Source organism: Pollachius pollachius, assembly GCF_949987615.1.
Source record: "Pollachius pollachius genome assembly, chromosome: 15".
NCBI classification, from domain to species: domain Eukaryota; kingdom Metazoa; phylum Chordata; class Actinopteri; order Gadiformes; family Gadidae; genus Pollachius; species Pollachius pollachius.
Window position 1 is genome coordinate 9,689,348 of NC_136948.1, and position 22,500 is coordinate 9,711,847.

Sequence of the window (22,500 nt, forward strand, 5' to 3'; positions counted from 1 at the left end):
ATCTTATCTACAGCAGCTTTCAATAACGTTTCTACCCTCTCTCTTTACAACTCTAGAATCAAATCTGCAGCACCATTAAACTAACTCTATGTGTGTCTATGAATAGTCTTTGTCACCTCACCTCAATGCATTCCCATTTAAGGATATTTAGAGCGTGTGGAATTCTCGTTATCTGCCATCTAATGGTTTGCAGAAGGATGCAACCATCAATACTGTGGCTCCCGACACGTTTGCAGAAAGGGTTTCATCATCTGCCTCAAATGCAACATTAATGATCAATATCAGCCCCTTGGCACCAATGACTTTATAATTAGTGTAATATTTTAAACCTATTTGCTTTAGATATCATATGCACTATTTTCCAAGCTCTTACTCCCCTCACTCAGGATATTGCTAGCAGATTCTCTTTAATTAGATTTAGAATCACCCCGTGGTCCCTGTTTCCATATATCTCCCATTATGTAGTGACTGGTTTAAAGGCCTCCTACTGGTTAGACAATGTGACATTTGGTACGGCTTGTGAAAGAGTTGTGTAAAAGTAAAATATGCATTTCTTGTGGGGTTAAGTAAAACACAAGGTATTTTTTTCACGATTAAACAAAATGTCCATTATGTTGCCGTGTAGAGGGGAGAAGAAGGCGCTCTGTCCCACCGCTGTTTTTGCAAACGACCAGAGGGTGCTGGTAATATCAATGAAGCACCATGACAAGGACACAGAGTACAGGAAACAGGAAGTAAACTCTGTCATACTGTAATGGAGATAGCAAACACTCTTCTGTTTCACTCCCTTATTGTCTACATCTAGAGAACACACACACACACACACACACATACATACATACATACATACACACACACACACACACACACACACACACACACACACACACACACACACACACACACACACACACACACACACACACACACACACACACACACACACACACACACACACACACACACACACATACACACACACTTGACCTGCGGCTGAAGGAGCCATGCCTGAGAAGGCAGAAAGTTGTGGGTATTCTTAGAAGCAAGAACTGAATGGTCATAAATACCACAGCATACATGCCACAAGGAAGTTGATGTGTCCTTTAAATCATTGTCCTGGGAACGTTTAACCCTTTTTGCAAAAACAATATAAATATATATTCTAAATAACAAATTAAGAAGACACTCCTGGGTTGATTGATTTTTGTTAATAACATTTAAAGTAATTGAAAAATGGCAATTTAATTTCTTTGAAGTATGACTTTCAGTCACACACCTCACACACACATAGTGCCAGACTAGACTTCCTGCTTGGTCAAGTAATATTGCTGCTAATGTTGTGTCAATGAAAAGTTACCAAATGTTGTGTTGTCACTCGGGTCCGACTTTGGCCGAGACCAAATAATGTGAATACCCCGAACTGCGGTCAACGTTGAACATTTATCAAGGACATGCACATAACACCGATACACTATAGAGGAGATCAAAATCAAGGTCGGAGAAATCTGCTCCGCTCCGTTCCACCTAACTTCCCATCAACCACAAACAACGCAAACCCAACCAACCATAGAGAGCCACATCCCCGGTCCCACACCTGAGACAGGTGACATAGAAAACCAACACCTCCAATGTAGAACGCAGGTGTATAATATTACCTCACACAGATAATATTCAAATACCCACAAATAATTGAATATATATAAATACCAACACAATTGAACCCACTTTACCTCACTCTAAACCTACAGATAAGTTGGGTCTATAGATATCCATAATAATAAGCACTATACAGAAAACATCTTAATCAGAATGGCCTTTAGGCAATGTGAGGGGACCTTACTCAAAGTTGGACACAGAAATGAATCATAACTTATTTCTTAACCATACAGTGTTTCCCCCAGCACTGTATGGTTAAGGCGGACGCCTTAACAACAATAGGGCCCTGCCTTGACTACCAATGTATAAAAAAATAACAATAATTAATATATACAGTGGGGCAAAAAAGTATTTAGTCAGCCACCAATTGTGCAAGTTCTCCCACTTAAAAAGACGAGAGAGGCCTGTAATTTTCATCATAGGTAAACCTCAGCTATGAGAGACAAAATGAAAAAAAAAATCCAGAAAATCACATTGTCTGATTTTTTAAGAATTTATTTGCAAATTATGTTGGAAAATAAGTATTTGGTCACCTACAAACCAGCAAGATTTCTGGCTGTCACAGACCTGTAACTTCTTCTTTAAGAGGCTCCTCTGTCCTCCACTTGTTACCTGTATTAATGGCACCTGTTTGAACTCCTTATCAGTATAAAAGACACCTGTCCACAACCTCAAACAGTCACACTCCAAACTCCACTATGACCAAGACCAAAGAGCTGTCAAAGGACACCAGAAACACAATTGTAGACCTGCACCAGGCTGGGAAGTCTGAATCTGCAATAGGTAAGCAGCTTGGTGTGAAGAAATCAACTGTGGGAGCAATTATTAGGAAATGGAATGCATACAAGACCACTGATAATCTCCCTCGATCTGGGGCTCCACGCAAGATCTCACCCTGTGGGGTCAAAATGATCACAAGAACGGTGAACAAAAATCCCAGAACCACACGGGGGGACCTAGTGAATGACCTCCAGAGAGCTGGGACCAAAGTAACAAAGGCTACCATCACTAACACACTACGCCGCCAGGGACTCAAATCCTGCAGTGCCAGACGTGTCCCCCTGCTAAAGCCAGTGCATGTCCGGGCCCGTTTGAAGTTTGCTAGAGAGCATTTGGATGATCCAGAACAGGATTGGGAGAATGTCATATGGTCAGATGAAACCAAAATATAACTTTTTGGTAAAAACTCAACTCGTCATGTTTGGAGGAGAAAGAATGCTGAGTTGCATCCAAAGAACACCATACCTACAGTGAAGCATGGGGGTGGAAACATCATGCTTTGGGGCTGTTTTTCTGCCAAGGGACCAGGACGTCTGATCCGTGTGACGGAAAGAATGAATGGGGCCATGTATCGTGAGATTTTGAGTGAAAACCTCCTTCCATCAGCAAGGGCACTGAAGATGAAACGTGGCTGGGTCTTTCAGCATGACAGTGACCCCAAACACACCGCCCGGGCAACGAAGGAGTGGCTTCTTAAGAAGCATTTCAAGGTCCTGGAGTGGCCTAGCCAGTCTCCAGATCTCAACCCCATAGAAAATCTTTGGAGGGAGTTGAAAGTCCGTGTTGCCCAGCAAAGGCCCAAAAACATCACTGCTCTAGAGGAGATCTGCATGGAGGAATGGGCCAAAATACCAGCAGCAGTGTGTGAAAACCTTGTAAAGACTTACAGAAAACGTTTGACCTCTGTCATTGCCAACAAAGGGCATGTAACAAAGTATTGAGATGACCTTTTGTTATTGACCAAATACTTATTTTCCACCATAATTTGCAAATAAATTCTTTAAAAGTCAGACAATGTGATTTTCTAGATTTTTTTTTTTCATTTTGTCTCTCATAGCTGAGGTATACCTATGATGAAAATTACAGGCCTCTCTCATCTTTTTAAGTGGGAGAACTTGCACAATTGGTGGCTGACTAAATACTTTTTTGCCCCACTGTATATATATATATATATATATTTTTTTTTTAAGAAATTCTTTTCAATTATTATGCATTAACAAAGTACAAAACTCTCGTAGGGAAAGAAAACATACTTCCATCAGGTACAAAAAATAAAGAAAACTTATGCATCGGTAAAAGCTTTTTGAGTGGAATTGAAACGGCAGCATGAGGTGGTTGTATATATTATTGCGAACTGAAGGGTGTGGCCCCCCCCCCATATAATAAGCTATAGGTAAATATAGCTCATACTTTGCCCTATACTCAAGGTAATAAATGCAATTCAAGGTAATGTTATTTACATATTCACTTCTCTAACAAGGTTAGAAGCATATGTGTTTACATCAATTCAACATTGAACTGAATTTATATTATATATTTATTGTATATTCCTGTATCTTTAATTATGTAGTGTGTTCAATAGTTTCACATCTTCTATCATCTAATCATAATGGAGTCAAATAATTGACCGTTTTTTGGTAAATTACTCTGTGATGTGTTTTGAGGATGGTTGATGGGTAAAATGTTTAATAAATAGGCCTTCATTAGGTTAAGATAAGGTAACAACAACAGCAATACTATTCATTCTGCGAGGGAAATGCAGGCTTTAACAGCATTTATAACTATGCCAAATTTGTCCTTTTTACATGATTCCGTACAAACAGACGACCCACTTGGTGCCTCACACCAAGCCACAAAAGCATGTTGTGTCTTGTCTAAAAGTGTGTGTGTGTGTGTGTGTGTGTGTGTCTGTTTGTCTGTGTGTTTTTGATGTGTGTGTGTATGTGTGTGTGTGTGTGTGTGTGTGTGTGTGTGTGTGTGTGTGTGCGCACACATGCGCCAGCTCACAGTGGTCGTGTTTTTACCTGCCTGAAAACCCTTTGAGGCTGTGAGACGTCCTGTTTAAATCATGGGTTTCTCTGTAAACCGTTTGTGCACATGACCTGTGGTGCTTGTTTCCCCCTCCAGCCTGTGTAAGTGTGAGGGTGATTATCCAGCCGGTGGGGACAGCCCAAAGCCTGAAGTGAATCTCCTGAGTACACATTAATAACACAAATATAACACAGCTTCTTCAACAGAAACAAAAGAGGAAGAGAAAAAAATAATTATATATTTGTGAGACCATATAAAGAATACCATTGAATTTTTTCAATTATATACCCTGCTTGCTCTCCTTTCCTGTTGTACATGTGGAGTCCATTAAGCAGACAAACTAGGGACCTCTACAGTTTGGCAAGCTCCTGAACATTGGGCAGAGCTAGGAAAATAGGCACATCGGTGTTAACATTCTTCCCGAAAGGGTGGTTTACGTCGCCTAACCACCTGACTACAGTGGGCAGGGACTTATTGGAATGATGGTATTCACAGTTTCTACAAATCTATCGTTATTGTTAATGATGCTTTAAACCAATTACCCAAATCAAATTAAAAACGATATTAATTAAAATCTATTGAGGATTCTCTTTTGCTCTCACTGTCTTTATACTCTCTTTCTACCTCCATTACTCTCATCTCCCAAGACACACTCCCTCTACAAAGACTCCAGAGTCTGTGATCCCATTGCGATTGCAATCCCACTTTTAACAGGAGGTTAATATTGTCAGAGGATACAATGATCCTCTATGAAAGTAGTAGTTTTTAAGACAACCTCTTGTACTATCCCTACAAGTTACTCGCAGGAGACACTCGAATACTCGCAGGAGACACAAATGTACCAAGTCGCGTACATGCAGAGACCCATTAGTGTTATTTACTATTTAGTGGTGAATTCTACAGTGAATTCATATACGTGTCATCAAGGAGCAGGTAGTGATTAGACATAGGTCATCAAACCCAGTTTGGTTGAACATAAGAGACATTAGCCACTATGCTAACCCTTCAGACCAGCGCACTAAAGTTTGTCCCAGCATTTTCATCATATTCTCCTAATCCTGAACCAATGCTCATGACATTTGTTGATTATTAATCTACGTCTCTCACCTACCCGTCCAGGGGATCCCTGCTCCGGGGACTGCTGATTGCTGAGCATGCTGGCTAATGAAGCACAAACCTCCAGCCATCTTACCCTGGTGAATTCGGAAGTTTCTGACATTGACTCCCCGGAGGGACGAGGCAAGATCAAGATGGCAGAGCATGTGGAGAGCCTGGACATGAGAGAGCTGGACATGGGAGAGGGGGAGGAGATTGACTTTGATGGGAACTGCTTGGGTATGTTAGCGTGTAGAATCTGTGATTTTCTTCTCTAGTATTCTTTGTACGGTAACCAAGTGGGCAATACAACTTGTAGCCACTCAGGTCTGATTCTGACCTGCGAAACCTATTTGCTATGATATCTCTCTTTGAACTAGTTTTCTGTCTGTCTTAACTGCCCTGTCCACTAAGGTCCTCATATATCGTGTGTGTGTGTGTGTGTGTGTGTGTGTGTGTGTGTGTGTGTGTGTGTGTGTGTGTGTGTGTGTGTGTGTGTGTGTGTGTGTGTGTGTGTGTGCAAAAAAGGAAAAAGCTAGTTTCTAAAATGAGGTTGCTAGTACCCCTAATGTCATCCAACTATAATTATATCACTGGAGGTGGTGGATGCAGAAATTAATCTTGGGTTTACCATACTGGTAAAAACCCGAGATTCTCATTCTCCCTTTCCATTTTGGTTTACATTTCCATTCAGGGCATTAAGAAGACGCTTTCATCCAAAGTGTAGGATAGGTAGTGTACAATAGGTACATTTGTCAGAAGAAAGAGAAACAACAATATATTACTGTCGGTACAGTAAATGTAAATGTTCATAGAGACAATTGTCAAGCACTTACAATTGCTAGGTTATCCCATTCCCCGTATGCAACAAAGATCGCTAGGATAAGACACGACACAATTCTAGGTACTATTTCTAAGTGCCAGGATAAGAATAAGCAGCACAATTAATATCTTGTAATCAATTAAGTATTTATGTCAAATATCTTAAATGTGTAACTTAAACATTGTTTTTAATCTGTTATACTGGTTTGCTGCATTTGCCTAATGTCAACCAAGCCTATTGGTTGCTTGGTAGCCATCCTGAATGGCTGCCAATCGAACTCCTACTAAAATGCCTCAAACGAAAACTGGCAGAATAACACAGTAGGAATATAGACTGTTGTTAGTTACCACCCCCATCCCCCCCCACACACACACACATTTGTTGACAAAGATGGCTCGGATAAGACGCTGCACAATGCTCAGCCCTAACCTTTCCCCTCGTCTCTTCGCCAGTGGACTGCCGCATCCCGTTCTCGGCCGTGTACAAGACGGTGGGCTTCAAGGACGGCGGGCAGGTCTACCTGCCCGCCGTCGCCATCACCGCCAGCATCCTGGAGGTGGAGCGCAACACCTCCGCCCAGGACCGCTTCAACCTCTCCCACCAGCGCAGCGTCAACAAGGTCAGGGCAGCCCCCCGTGGCCCACCGGGCTCTCTCAGACACCAGAGAAGAATGTGGTCAAAATGTTTGTAATGGGAAGACATAGACCAAACATATTGCAGATAGTTCTGGGTGAAGTATCAACCATCGAAAATCAACGTTCGACAATCTAGTAGGGTTAGGGGTCCCCTACGGCCGCCACCCATCCTTGCTGCTCCTCGCAGAGCGGGTGAGGGAGGCGTCTAGCTACATCACGACGGATAGTCAAAGCCTAACCACCCACACAGGCACTGATTTGCTTTTGGTGAGAGCATTATGTCATAATGAATGAGTATGAAGTCGTGTGTGTGTGTGTATGTGTGTGTGTGTGTGTGTGTGTGTGTGTTTGTATGTGTGTGTGTTTGTAGGTCCAGCCGGCAGTGTTTAAGATAGAGCTGAAGCACGGGGAGTTCTCCTGGGTGGTGAGGAGGAAGGAGAAGCACTTTATGGAGCTCCACCGAGAGCTGCTGCGCTACAAGACCTTCATGAGGATCCCACTGCCCTCACGCAGGTACACAAACACACGGACGGACTACACAAGCTGTTTGTTTTTTTTGCAGTTTTTGTCATTTCTATTCTTTTGTTTGCAATGCCATGCAGCTGTGTCCCGTTCTAACATGCAGCTGCCATTGCATGCCAAAATGTGGCTGCCTTTCACAGTCCATTTCTTTACACCGTACAACGATAAAGAAGCCGATTGTTGCTCCAGATCTCCGTCAGTTCTCCGTCACCACCGCCCACTCACGCATCAAACCTCCTCCCCATCCTCCTACTGCTCTTTTTGAAAATGTCTTTATGAGATACTGCATCTGGGACAGACGGGTCTTCTAAATGCAAAGTAGCCCACCACATTTGTAGAATAAAATAGGATTTAAAGTACACAGGCAAGAGTCTGCTCTCTAGTAGAAGGAGCCCCGATCGTAGAGCTACAGGGTGTTTAAACAGCACTATTCTTAAAAGAGAGCAGATGTACTAGTTAGTGAGGTAGTAAAGGAAGCAAAATGGCACGGCTTTGAACTGGAGGTCAGTGTGATTGTTGTTGCTAAATAAAGCAAAGCTACATTATTTTTTTTATTACAGCAAACACACACACACACACACGCGCAGACACACACACACACACACACACACACACACACACACAGACACACACACACACACACACACACACACACACACACACACACACACACACACACACCCTGTACATGGCTCCTGGCAACCATGGAGAATGGCTACTGTCTGCTATCTATATTTACACGGGCTCACTTCACCTCTGCTCCCCAACACCCCCCACCCTCCACCACGGTTACACTTCACGTTTCCCCGCTGGCACCCCAGCCTTGGTGTTAATGAGCAGCCCCAGCTCTGGTGTGTGTCGAGGCGGAGCAAAGGAAGGTCTCTGGGGGGTTTGATGGAGCGACTCACACCCACACACGTCCACACCGCAGCAAGGTGGATGGATGGTGCGGTAGCTGCTGCCTTGGCCCCGAGCCCAGTATCATCCTCTCATCCACGTTTATGTCCCGCGGAAGAATACATTTGGGCCATTTTACCCCTCCTGCTTTGATAAGCTCTACTCTTTGGTGTTTGTTATTGTTTGTTTATCCAAAGTGTCTCTCAGTGAATTTAGATACATGTCATTAACGAGCAGGTAGAGGATAGCCTACAGGCAAGCCTGTGTAGGACACGTTTGGCTCTCTCTTTACCTCTCTCTCTCTCTCTCTTTACCCCTCTCTCTCTCTCTCTCTCTCTCTCTCTCTCTCTCTCTCTCTCTCTCTCTCTCTCTCTCTCTCTCTCTCTCTCTCTCTCTTTCCCTCTACCTCTCTCTGTCTTTACCCCTCTCTGTTTCTCTCCTCCTCTACCTCCCCCATGTAGCCATACAGTGAGGAGGAAGAGCGTGAGGAAGAGTGAGGTGAGGGAGATGCCCTCCCTGCCCAGGGGCAGGGGTGACGAGCTGGCCCGGGACGAGCAGGTCTCCAGCAGGAGGGTAGGTGACCGCCCCCCCCTCTCTCTACGTGTCCACATTTATCAGGTCCTCCATTTGAAACGTGTGAGAGAACATCCTGGTACTCACTTATCGTCACCATGGCACCTACTGCCATGCCAACCCCTGTAGACCTCTTAGTGCCCCTACTGTGTGTGTGTGTGTGTGTGTGTGTGTGTGTGTGTGTGTGTGTGTGTGTGTGTGTGTGTGTGTGTGTGTGTGTGTGTGTGTGTGTGTGTGTGTGTGTGTGTGTGTGTCACGCCGTGTCCTATCTTATAACTGTGTAATGATCTTTATTCACGCATGTTTGGAGAGATAAAATCATATGTTTGTTTTCTATTGCATTCAATTGTATTGTGTTACCTGCTCTACAGAAACAACTGGAGGACTACATCAACAAACTGCTCCGAATGGCCATGTATCGCAAGTACCACCACACTGTACGTAGGATTTAACTATCCAAAACGTTTTTACTGTTGGGGAAGTTAAAACATGTTCAGCTATGCTATGTGAAATAGCATAGCTGTACCTCTTTCTACATCCTCAAAACGTACTGGTTAAATCTTGTGCATTTTCGCATTTGTCGGTGAATCCTTATTTCAACTAGGTTAACACGTTTATTGAATGTGTTACACTGATACTGACACATGACAATAAGGAGTGGCCGGGTTTCGACCAGTGTCCAAGAATCCATTGTAAAGGTATCCTGTTGCTTTACCGCAGAGAGAGCTCAGTGTGGGATTTCTTAGATTGCTTTCTTCTTGTGTTTTCCCAGATGGAGTTTATAGATGTGAGCCAGATGTCTTTTATCCACGACCTGGGGCCTAAAGGACTGTGAGACTCTTTTATATAATAGTCCATGTGTGAAAACACAGACTCTCCCACTAGATAGCAAAGAGTGTTTGGTTCAGTGAAAATGGTGGGAAAAGATATCGGATTGTTTTCGTTTTTTAATGGGTCTCTGTTTTTATGGTTTAGAAAGTAGAATCAACAATAATGTATCAATAATCAAACTAATAGTGTAACTAACAAGAACATCTGAGCAGAGACCTAGCTCCGTCTGGTGTTGTTTAACTGTGTATGTGTTTCTGTGTATGTGTGTGTTCCAGGGAAGGGATGGTCTACAAGCGTTCCGGGGGATATCGGATCCCTGGCATGAACTGCTGTGGGCACAGCAAGGCCTGCTACCGCTGGTCTAAACGGTGGGCCCTACGGCCGTCAGCCCTTCTGTCTGTCTATCTGTCTGTCCTTCACTCTCCCTGTCTGACTAAGAGGAATTCATTCATCACTTCACCCTGTGTGTGGGCGATGGCTGGTTTGAGCAGCCTCAACCAGGCTGCACACTTGCAGACTCAGGTTAAAAAAGTCATCGCTGCACACAATCAGGGAGGTCTCTGACATGTCGTGAGGTAACACCTGCTCTGTCTGCTAAACCTCTTCCATCGATGCAGTAAACCTGGGTAAACCATCGACCTTGGTCCGGGTTGTTGGAGGAGCCCAGGAGAGCCACCTAGGTGGCTTGGAGCAGGACCGACTGCAGCGCCCTGCTTAATGTACATGTTATTACCTCTGTTGTTATTCTGCCTCCAGTTGGCTGGTGGTGAAGGACTCTTGTCTGCTGTACATGAAGCCGGACACCGGAGCGATCGCATTCGTCCTACTGGTGGACAAGGAGTTCAGCATCAAGATGGATTCCAAAGAGACGGAAACCAAACATGGAGTCCGCATCGACAACCTCTCCAGGTGTGTGTGTGTGTGGTGTGTTTGTGTGCATAGGTGTGTACAAACGTTGATAGTAGAAGTCCTTTATTCATTACTATTCTCTGATAGCTTTGGAACCAGATGAATCTGTGACCTTGCCTGGGTCCTGCCAATTTCAACCATTGATCTAATATGGGGGGGGGTTGATATAATGACTGGACAGAGGAGTGCCGTTGAGGCATTTCCATTTCCATTAACAACCAAGACAGCACATTTTAATTTAAACTGCAATGGCAGAACAGAATCTGCGATTTATCAGGGCCAAGCCAGTGTTAAATTGTGTGTGTGTGTGTGTGTGTTTTTGTGCGTGTGTGTGTGAGTGTGCATGTCTGTGTCTTTGTCTGTGTGTCTGTGTGTGTGTGTGTGTGTGTGTGTGTGTGTGTGTGTGTGTGTGTGTGTGTGTGTGTGTGTGTGTGTGTGTGTGTGTCAGGTCTCTGGTGCTGAAGTGCAGCAGCTTCCGCCACGCCCGCTGGTGGGGTCAGAGCATCGAGACCTTCGTGAGGGCCCACGGTAAAGCCTTCCTCCGAGAGCACCGCTTCGGCTCCTTCGCACAGGAGGAGGAGAACATCCCCGCCAAGTGGTAGGGAGAGACCTGTCTGTTGTTGAACGATTCACACCAAGGCACGTGAAAACATTGCTACAATTAGGTACAAATAAAAGCTCAATAGTCAATTTGAGCTTTTCAATAGTTGGTTCATATTTTGTTAAATATATCACTGCATGTGCAGTGATATATTTATTTCAATCAATATCGTTTTAGTATCTCAACTGTTTGCTCATTTTTTTAAGGCAGGATGTGCTTTGTTTGGTCAATTGTTCTCTCTCTTTGACTATCTCTCTCCCTCCATTCCATTTCGGTTCCTTACCTCAGTTACTTTGTTTGTTCAAACACTGCAACTGAAACATCAGAGAGCATGTTCATTTATAACTATTTTCACTCAACGTTATCTTTTTCGTTTCACTCAACGTTATACAAACATACAACTAGGCATGCTATAATTATTAATATTATTATTATTATTATTATAATTATTATTATTATTATTATGTAGTAGTAGTAGTAGTAGTAGTAGTAGTACATACACATACGCTGTTTTGTGATTGGTTGCTCTGACTTGGCCAGGTATGTGAACGGGAGGAATTACATGGAGGACGTGGCAGATGCTCTGGAGGAAGCCCAAGAAGAGATCTTTATCACGGACTGGTGGTGAGTACACGCCCCTCACTGTTATTATGAATACAACTGGCACTGGTTATGGGTGTAAGCTGAGTGTTACTGTGTTTGATCTCCCCAACATCAACAGCATTGTTCAGCAAGATGTCAATTTTGTTCATACATGCTTATTTGGTGTTCATACCTTATCCAAACTCCTAATAAGTTGCTTGAAATAAAAGTTTCTGCTAAATATGTAATAGTGGGGGTGTAGGAATTGGTGAATAACATTGACATTTACATTAAGGGCATTTAGCAGGCTCTTTTATCCAAAGCGACTTACAATGAGTACATTTGTCAGAAGAAAGAGAAATAAAATATTGCTGTACAGTAAAGATTTTCATAGAAACAAATGCTAGTTTAACCCATTCCCCACTTTCAACAAAGACAGCTAGGACAAGACGTGACACAATGTACTATTTTTAAGTGGCAGCATAAGAATAAGCATCAAAATAAAATGCATTGATTTAAATTCAGTATTTCTTTCAAATGTGTAACTTAAACACTGGTTTTACTCTGTATTTAGGACTGATTCTGGTTTGCTATATTTGCCTAATGTCAACCAAGCTTATTGGCTGCTTGGTAGCCATCCCGAATGGTTGCCAATCAAACTCCTACTAAAATGCCTCAATCGAAAATTGGCTGAATAATACAGTAGGTATACAGACTGTTGTTAGTTACCACCCCCATCCCCCCACACACGCACACACATTTTTTGACAAAGATTGCTATCCAGGCCCTCTCCTACCGAGCTCCAAACACATCCCACTCATGTTGCACTTGTACACAAAGCATGTAGCATGTAGTACATAGCTAACGCGTTGCTATGGCAGACTGCTAGCAAGTAACATGTAGCTGTAGTGCACTGCTAACATGTAACATGTAGCTGCCTGCAGCCCATTGCTAGCCAGTGGCGGTTCTAGACCAATTTTACTAGGGGGCCAAGGAGGGGCCCGTGTTTAACCAGAGGGGCACAAATAAAATGGAAAAAAATGATATTTAAAGATTGTAAACTTTGTTTTACTTTAAAATCATCAAACATTTAATTTGTACAAGAGTGTATTACTCTACCAGTCTCTATTTTTCTGTCAAACTATCTTAAATTGATCGAGCTTATGCCCCAAATCATATAAACATTTGTTTTGTACAAGCGTGCAAGAGAGGTAGGGCCATAGAAAATGAAAAATAAAAAATACAGTACAGGGTACAAATACAGTGTGTCAATGTTAAAAAAACTCCAGGGTACAACGAGTGCAAAACAATGTGCCATTTCTTATTTATTTTAAAGGGGATATATTATAGCACCAGGTGTGAGTTTGATTAGCCTTATAAGCCGATTCGAAAATCTGCCCCATATGACATCACTAGTGGGCGTGTCCACCTAGATCTGTGCTGGATAGATTAGCAACATTTACTTCAGTCCACTGGGTAGGCTGGTAGACTGATCTGTCCAGCACAGATCTAGGTGGACACGCCCACTAGTGATGTCATATGGGGGAGATTTTCGAAACGGCTGGTAAGGCTAATCACACTCACACCTGTTGGCATAATTAGTCCCCTTTAACAGTTTCAGTGTGGAGAAACTGTGTTCTTCCCTTTTACAAAAAATCCTCCTTTCCCTCATTTCATGATAGCTGCTAGAAAGAAAAAAAAAGAAAAGAAACGTAGGGGCATGCATTACATTTCGTTGCATAACCATCCCTCCCTACTTAACACGGGCAGATAGCCTACTACTCTTTACTATATAGAGAGGGATAGAGGGATGGAGAGAGAGAGGGATGGAGAGAGAGAGTGTGATAGAGAGAGATTGCGTGATAGGATCCCGTGATATATATATATATAGAGAGAGAGAGAGAGAGAAAGAGAGAGAGAGAGAGAGAGAGAGAGAGAGAGAGAGAGAGAGAGAGAGAGAGAGAGCGATAGAGCAAGAGTTTGTGTGTGTGATAGAGAGTCTGCGTGATAGAGAGAGTTTCTGAGAGAGTTTCTGTCAAACTATTTTAAATTGACGGAGCTTATGCCCTAAATCATCAAAATCATATTAACATTAGTTTTGTACAAGCGTGCAAGAGAGGTAGGGCCATACTAAAGGAAAAATAAAAAGTACAAGGTACAAATACAGTGAGTCAATGTGAAAAAAATACGTGGATACTCGCTTCTGCTTTGATGAGGTTGCTTGGATATGATCAAGTTTCTAAATATATCGAGACCAGACATTTACAAACTTAATTTCATTATCAGTGTGAGGAACTAGGGTAACGTGGTTATGTGCAAGAACAACAAGTCACTTACGAAATTAAGTTGTTTTGCTTGCCTTCGACTCTTGGAACAGGAGAAACCGTGGCTCCTTTCTCCAAGAGTAGTCGCTGCTCTCATTCACCGAGCAGCAGCACCTCTGTGTTTTGGTGCGCCCCTCTAATTTACCTGTGTAGAACGTTGCGTCGCATTACTTCCGTAAAATCGTTTTATTTGGTCAGCACGGCGGGGCCACAGGGGGGGCCAGGGACATGTCTACAGGGGCACGGACCCCCGTAGGCCCCCGTGTAGAACCGCCATTACATGTAGCTGTAGTACACTGCTCACTGTAGTAGGGAGCGTATCTATGGCCCCAGGAGACTATATCCCCAGGGTTTTATGTTCCTCAGTGCAACATTCTGTTCCAACAAATAGCTCCTTCTGTGTTCGGGTCAAATTTCACAAGTTTCCTGTTTTCCTGTTTTGTTTTGTTTTGGAACAAGGCTTCAGAACTGCCTTATAAACACAACAGAAACAATGGTTTTGATTTTATTTGATTATGAAGGTCTCTACAAATTGTGGGAAGATCGGGCAGCCTGTTGGCCGTGTTGTTACAGGTTATGGGTTCCTTAGGAACATTTGTGCGGAGAGACAAATGTGTACAGGGGTTTCATGACCGTAAGTCAAAGGGTTCAGGAAATATGCATTCTTTGTCGGTTGCTATAGCTCTGCCTATTGCCCAATCTCAATGAACTTCGAGCGATAAATCTTGACCGGTATCAAAGTTTTTTTTTAGTCTACAGACTTCCGTTCTCGTTAGATGGTAGACATCGGTCCAAGGATGCTGTGTACCAAAGCATTACCATGTTCCCCCTAAGAACCTAATTCTACCTCCAATAAAGATTGACATGTTGTTCTCATTGGCTTTTCAAACGCTGTCCTCTCCTCCTCTCTTTAGAAATGTAACAATTACCCCTGGACAGGCTCATAAAGAACCAAAAACCTGCTTTCTATTATCAGTTCTTCAGTGAAATGAAGAACTGATAACACAATGAAATGGCATGCATTGAACTTTTGACTCCTCTTTCACAAGCCTTCACTCGACCCGCCCTCATACAACATGACCCTCAGGTCCTGAAATGAAGTCCATGATACATTGCAGCCGGTTCAAGAGGGATTCTCTCCCCTGCCAGTGAAACCAGAGCCAGGATAGTTAGCGGTCATTCAGAGAGCACCATGGTGACTACAGGACATGGCTACCAGCACAGGCATATCTACGGAGGCAGTCTGGGGTGCCACATGCCTCCTCGTAAAAGTGTATTTGCCACCCTGAGTGCTACCCCTACAAAATGTTGCATATAAATAAAGGATCACACCACTGGCACTGGCAAAGCCACTTTATTACCACGCACGTAAACTAGGGCCCAGCAGTCCTACTATGTTTTAGCAGATCTTGTTGGGGGCAGCAGCCTTTACAGACACTTTTTTTTATGAAGAAACCCAGTTGCAGATCTGAGCTTGTCTGATTTTGAGACACTACCAGGCACATAATTACCAGGCTTATGTTTAAACAATAACCTATTAGCCATGATTATATCTTTTCAAATATTAACTCAAGGTTGCACAGATGGAAGCACTTGCATGAAGCCATCACCACTTAAATGTCAGATGGGTAGCGTTGGATTCAATGTTTTTTGTGCTTAGCAAGCATTTCAACTGCTATACCGGGATAACTAAGGTTGATTGTAAAAGTATATTAACTTAACAGCAGAACAAGGGTCACTCTGTGCTTTGTTTTGTGGTCCATCTCACACTCTCTTTATTGTACACTCTCGCAAAAACTGTGTGACAGCATTTGAGAATGTACCTCTCTCTCTGTTTTCTTTCTCTCTCTCGCCCTCTCTTGGTCTCTCACTCAGGCTGAGTCCAGAGATCTTCCTGAAGAGGCCAGTGGTGGAGGGCAACAGGTGGCGACTGGACTGCACCCTGAAACGCAAGGCAGTAAGTCAGGCCCTCAAACAAGAAGTTCCTGGTTCCTACTTTGCTCATACATTGTCTCAAATCAACAAATCATTAATTAAAATAATGTATTCTTTATGTACATCGTTGACACAGTAATACCAGGTTTTAACACGTTTAACGTTGGGACGATACGTATGCCTCCAGTAACCAAATAATTCCTATAAACAACTTACAAAATCAAATGAACTCAAAGTATGTTCATGTATTTAATGTATCTAAATCCCTTGAGCAATACACAAAATACACCTCCTAGGATAAGCAACATGCACAGAAGGAGAAAGAAGAGGGCGGTATTCACGTCCTCTCTCTCGCCCGCTCCCCATAGCAACAGGGAGTGCGGATCTTTGTGATGCTCTACAAGGAGGTGGAGCTCGCCCTCGGCATCAACTCTGGCTACAGCAAGAGGACCCTGGCACACCTGCACCCCAACATCAAGGTGCCGCCTCGGGGCTATTATGGGATAGCAGGGTTAGGGGTTAGGAGCGCGGGGATGTCTTGGTGGTGGAGGAAAGTGTCAGCTATAGCAGTAGTTAAAAAAGCAACAATATTTTGTCTAGTAAGATCAATAACAATACACCATGTATTACTTAGTATAGGTGATATATTGACTAAAACTAGTGTCATCTACAGGGGCAATTTGTATTCCCCCTGTATTTAGGAAACATGTTATGCTGATTAAGTCATCACACAAGTTGAAAATGTGTTTTAGAATTCCACAGCAGAACAACTGAATCTGTGTGCGTGCGTGTGTTTGTGCGTGTGTGCGTGCTTGCGCTTGTGCATGTGGTTGCGTGCGTGTGTGTGTTATAATGTGCAGTGCCGTGTAAGTAGCCCAGGTGTGTGTGTGTGTTATAATGTGCAGTGCCGTGTAAGTAGCCCAGGTGTGTGTGTGTGTTATAATGTGCAGTGCCGTGTAAGTAGCCCAGGTGTGTGTGTGTGTGTTATAATGTGCAGTGCCGTGTAAGTAGCCCAGGTGTGTGTGTGTGTTATAATGTGCAGTGCCGTGTAAGTAGCCCAGGTGTGTGTGTGTGTTATAATGTGCAGTGCCGTGTAAGTAGCCCAGGTGTGTGTGTGTGTTATAATGTGCAGTGCCGTGTAAGTAGCCCAGGTGTGTGTGTGTGTGTGTGTTATAATGTGCAGTGCTGTGTAAGTAGCCCGGGTGTGTGTGTGTGTGTTATAATGTGCAGTGCTGTGTAAGTAGCCCAGGTGTGTGTGTGTGTGTTATAATGTGCAGTGCCGTGTAAGTAGCCCGGGTGTGTGTGTGTGTTCCCGGGTCAGGTGATGCGTCACCCCGACCACGTCTCCTCCTCCGTCTACCTGTGGGCGCACCACGAGAAGCTGGTCGTCATCGACCAATCGGTGGCCTTCGTCGGCGGGATCGACCTAGCGTACGGTCGTTGGGACGACCGGGAGCATCGGCTCACGGACGTGGGGAGTGTGACACACTCCGTGGCCCTGGAGCAGGTTGGACACGCACACGCACACACACACACACACACACACACACACACACACACACACACACACACACACACACACACACACACACACACACATACGCACATGCTCATGCACATGCACATGCAAGCGCACACACGACCACAAAAGTGCACACACACACACACACACACACACACACACACACACACACACACACACACACACACACACACACACACACATATACACATACATACATATACATACACATGCACACACACACACACACACAAACACACTTTTTATCATCAGCCATTCGGGTGTCAAGGTTGTCACCGATGAAGCCAATATGACGAGGGATGAGCAATAAAAAAGGAGTTTGTCCATCTCTCTTCTCCCTCCCCCCCAGGCCGGCTCCGCTAAAGCCGTCTCCCGTAGCAACGGATGCGGGGCGGAGCCCTGCGAGGCCGCCGAGCTGCCCAAGCTTAAGGGGATTGGTCGAAACCGGCGGACCCGCTTCAACCTCTCCCGACGTCTGCAGAAACACGGCCTGCAGCCGGCCGACAGCGTCAGCAGCCTTGACAGCACAGGTGTGTGTGTGTGTGTGTGTGTGTGTGTGTGGGGTGGGGGGGGGGGGGGGGGTTGTGTTACGTGAGCATAGCAAGGATTTCACCAGTGGCCACGTGGCCGTCATTGCCTCTCTGTCTGCCTCTCTGCCTCTCTGCTAGGGACGCGTACCCAAACCGTACAGGGCCCATAGAAAATCTCTTGGTTGTCAAGTCACAGGGCTGTAATCCTGCTGAGTGTCATGTGTCATGTGTGTGTGTGTGTGTGTGTGTGTGTGTGTGTGTGTGTGTGTGTGTGTGTGTGTTTGCGCAGCCAGTGGCTCGCTGCACAGCCTGAAGACGGACGGGGTAGAGCTGCTGGGGAACACTCGCTTCTGGCACGGGAAGGACTACTGCAACTTTGTCTACAAGGACTGGATCCAGCTGGAGAAACCGTTTGACGGTGCGGCAAACACGCACGCACGCACACACACACACACACACACATATGTGAACAGCTGTCGATCCATCGGCAGGTTGATGTCGTTGAATGTTATGGTTGGATTTGGCGCGCCTGGCACTGCTTTAACTGGCCAAACGTATACACTGTATACACTGGTTATGAGAGTGGCCATGTCAAATTGGCCATTCTTGCTCAGTATGTTAAGTCTGAATATAGTTGTCATACTGTCAACAATAACAATACCGACAATTCCGAATAGAAAATAAACAGATCAATGGAGTGAGACTGTCAGACAGAGAGAGAGCGAGGGAACGAGAGAGAGACCCATAGCAACGCAGCTGGCAAATCAACATTCTCAAACACACAGCCCAGTCTTTAATGACATAACCGAAAATCTGTCGGCATTGGTGTGTCGCTCTAACACTACTTCTATAACCCCTAAGACATAGCACAAATACAGCATTCAGAGTGAATGTTGTGAATGTGTTTCGTCTTAAAAGACTGGGGTGTGTGTTTGAGAATGTAGATTTGCCCAGCTGTGTTGCTATGGCTGTCTCTCTCGCTCCCTCGCTCTCTCTCTGCCTGTCACTTTCACTCTATCGCTCTGTTTATTTTCTATTCGTTATTGTGTTTGATTTCCGTTTTTCCAACATGTAGTTATTATTGGCAATTTTGAACCCATCTACCGATGACCATATTACACATTCGGGCCATACTGCATTGGTGGTAGATAAATCTGTGCATAAGTACATGTTTTCTCTTATGGAAATAAAACTATTTTCATCATATGTGTGTGTGTGTTTGTCTTTCTCTCTTAGACTTTATTGACCGCTACACCACTCCCAGGATGCCCTGGCATGACATTGCCTCGGTCGTCCACGGCAACGCAGCAAGGGACGTGGCAAGACACTTCATACAGCGCTGGAACTTCACTAAGGTACAGAGACAGTTTCTGATTGGTTAAAGACATGTCATGTGTAAATCTGCACAATGCTCCGGTAAAATTACCTTTTACATGCAAATGTGAACAAAGCAAATGAAATGATGCATGCTTTTGTGCAAACACAAAACAGGTGAAATAATGTGTGCGCATGTAACACATGTGAATGTGTGGCATTGCAATTTCACCTGCCTTTAGTTATCAATTAACATGGATAACTCGTAGGGGGCAATCATTAGTAAAAGGTCATTCTTTGATGATAACCAAAAGGTCTGTGATTGTTCTTGTTTTCCATTACCTGAGACCGACAGCCTTTTTTGCGTTATAATCTATATATATATATATATATATATATATATATATATGCAGACAATAAAACTAAACTAGTTACTAACATTTTTCCAGTTCAAACCATTGTGCTTTTGGATGTAACTCATGTGTTGTTTACTCACTGAAAGTACAGCGCTTTCTTTACTCAAGAAACGAGTCTTAATACAAATGTTTTATGTATTTGAGATCTGAGACACTGCAGAGGAGAATAGTGCAGGCCAAACATGGTAGGTTGGATGGCAATGCAGTTCAGTGTAGCACTTAATCCTTTATTGCAAGAAATTTCGGCCAAATGTGTTAGACGACAGGAAACGTTTACATATAGCTACAATTAACTTTGTAACCTGCAGGTTGATGCAATGACACAACAAGATTTTCGGCATTCAGTGTTCACGAAATGTTAATAGTAACTCTGTGTTCCAATGAGAACACCCAGACCTAAGTGTTTATGACCTCCTTGGCCTTCCATAGAGCTAACACACGCACACACACACACACACACACACACACACACACACACACACACACACACACACACACACACACACACACACACACACACACACACACACACACACACACACACACACACACACACACACCCTCGAGACACTCAGACACATACACTCAGACACACTGTTAAAGCTGTTGAAAGCCCTGTGGCTCTCTCATTCAAACAACATTACGAGACTCAGTGTAACATCATGGAAATTTCCACTCTTAGACAAAGTTTCTTTCATTAGTCTAGTTCTTTCCTCTTATTCTCTTACCTTTTTTGGTATGGGAAATGTACATGTTTAATGACAAAGAGTCTAAGATGAGATTCAAAAATACAAAAGTTAAACTGGGAAGAATAAAATACTGTATGATACAAATGTAAAAGCGTACGTTCAGTGAAGTTTACAGTTAAGTTCAAGCTGTCTTTGTCTCCTACTCTTACATCCCACCATTTCTTTCTAACTCTCCTTTTTAACGTTCTCATCCCTCTCCTTCCTACTTTGTATCTCTCGCTCTCCTCCAGATCATGAAGCCCAAGTATCGATCTCTCTCCTACCCCTGCCTGCTGCCTAAGTCCCACTCCTGCGGCAGCAACCTGCGCTACCAGGTTCCAGACTCCGTCAACACCAAAGTACAGGTTAGAGAACCCGCCAGTCAATTCAATAGTCTCTCTGCCACTCTTGCACACACAATGGGGATTGGGGAAGGTGAGTGGAGTAGTTCTAGGCTGTTTGACTCCCAGCCATCCCTGTACGGTTACTGGCTCTAAATTCTAAGTTTCAGCCGCAACATGTCGCCCCAATAAAGATGTGGGATATGTCAAAACTCTATGTAACCACATGACCTCCAATATCTGTGGGTTCTTCTGGGACATAAAGGTAGCAAACGGGTTAACGTGGAGAAGAACCAGGGGGTCTCGGACACCGATGTGCAATGTAAAAGGAGAGCTAGGTTGAATGCCACCTGGAGTAACTGAGGAAGAAGCAGCCCTGTAGTGAGGGCTTTCATTCAAGATTAGTTTAGATTAGATATAACTTTATTAGGCCCCCGTCGGAGAAATTTGTTTGCTGCAATATATCACATCAGACACATGATGATTTCTGCAATAGCTTCAAGGGCCATTAAATTGACCAGAACGGTACTCATCTCACCTGCTCTACTTTACCCTCCTCCACTCTACTCTTCCCCTCTAATCTCCTCTTTTCTCGTGTATAATGTAGGTGCTGCGATCGGCAGCTGACTGGTCAGCAGGGATCAAGTACCACGAGGAGTCCATTCACAACGCCTACGTTCAGGTCATCGCCAAGAGCAAACACTACATTTACATAGAGGTAGGTCATCTGCTCAGACTTGACCTTGGGTGAAATGTTGCTATAAGCACTTTATAAATAATTTGGGAAATAAAAGTGCTGGATGAATAGAGCATCGTCCATAATTGTATTAAATGTTAATATTCCTTGCGGGAATAGAAGAGCTTCAACATTTAAAAGGAATGAGAACACAAGCAGTGAAGACAATGACCTTTTGGTGGGTGTTGTTGCTGGTCCCATGTCTTGTTGCTGACCTTTGGTCCCTCTCTTCGGTCTGTTGATAAAGAACCAGTTCTTCATAAGCTGCGCAGACAACCGCACGGTGTACAACAAGATTGGTGACGCAATCATCGAGAGGATCATCCGAGCACACAAGTACGCTGGTGTTCTGTTCCTAAAAGCCATCCGGCATACACACACACACATGAGCACTTGTGTTTGACCAAGGATCAGGTGCAGTTTGTCTAGTGCACACGAGTGTTTGCATCCTTTTTCACACATGCATGACCTAGATCTTAGCGTACCACACAGTGTGTGTATATGTCATTTCATCATATATGTTGTCAACACCTATCATATGTGTATACATCATATAATAATAATACATTACATATTTTCTTCTTTCCATGATGCACAAAGACACTTTGAAAATATTAGGAGCAAACTTTGTGGCTCCGGTCGAGAAGTCAATAGAATGACGTCCTTTCTTCATTCCGTACCACTTTTCCTGGACCTTG

The 22,500-nt window shown here is 43.9% G+C and overlaps 1 protein-coding gene across 1 annotated transcript in view; it reads left to right on the plus strand.

Moving 5' to 3' along the window:
- Window positions 1-22,500, plus strand: part of pld1a (phospholipase D1a) — a 33,167-nt gene that overhangs the window by 4,414 nt on the left and 6,253 nt on the right. Inside the window, exons 2-20 of the mRNA XM_079751918.1 lie at window positions 5,587-5,802; window positions 6,838-7,004; window positions 7,391-7,533; window positions 8,901-9,012; window positions 9,384-9,449; window positions 9,785-9,843; window positions 10,119-10,211; window positions 10,600-10,752; window positions 11,201-11,350; window positions 11,894-11,977; window positions 16,135-16,216; window positions 16,563-16,673; window positions 17,516-17,701; window positions 18,087-18,267; window positions 18,557-18,685; window positions 19,504-19,622; window positions 20,977-21,090; window positions 21,674-21,784; window positions 22,050-22,138. Of these exons, the coding sequence (XP_079608044.1) occupies window positions 5,622-5,802; window positions 6,838-7,004; window positions 7,391-7,533; window positions 8,901-9,012; window positions 9,384-9,449; window positions 9,785-9,843; window positions 10,119-10,211; window positions 10,600-10,752; window positions 11,201-11,350; window positions 11,894-11,977; window positions 16,135-16,216; window positions 16,563-16,673; window positions 17,516-17,701; window positions 18,087-18,267; window positions 18,557-18,685; window positions 19,504-19,622; window positions 20,977-21,090; window positions 21,674-21,784; window positions 22,050-22,138 (2,330 nt within the window). The 5' untranslated portion in view covers window positions 5,587-5,621. The remainder of the gene's footprint in view (window positions 1-5,586; window positions 5,803-6,837; window positions 7,005-7,390; window positions 7,534-8,900; window positions 9,013-9,383; window positions 9,450-9,784; window positions 9,844-10,118; window positions 10,212-10,599; window positions 10,753-11,200; window positions 11,351-11,893; window positions 11,978-16,134; window positions 16,217-16,562; window positions 16,674-17,515; window positions 17,702-18,086; window positions 18,268-18,556; window positions 18,686-19,503; window positions 19,623-20,976; window positions 21,091-21,673; window positions 21,785-22,049; window positions 22,139-22,500) is intronic.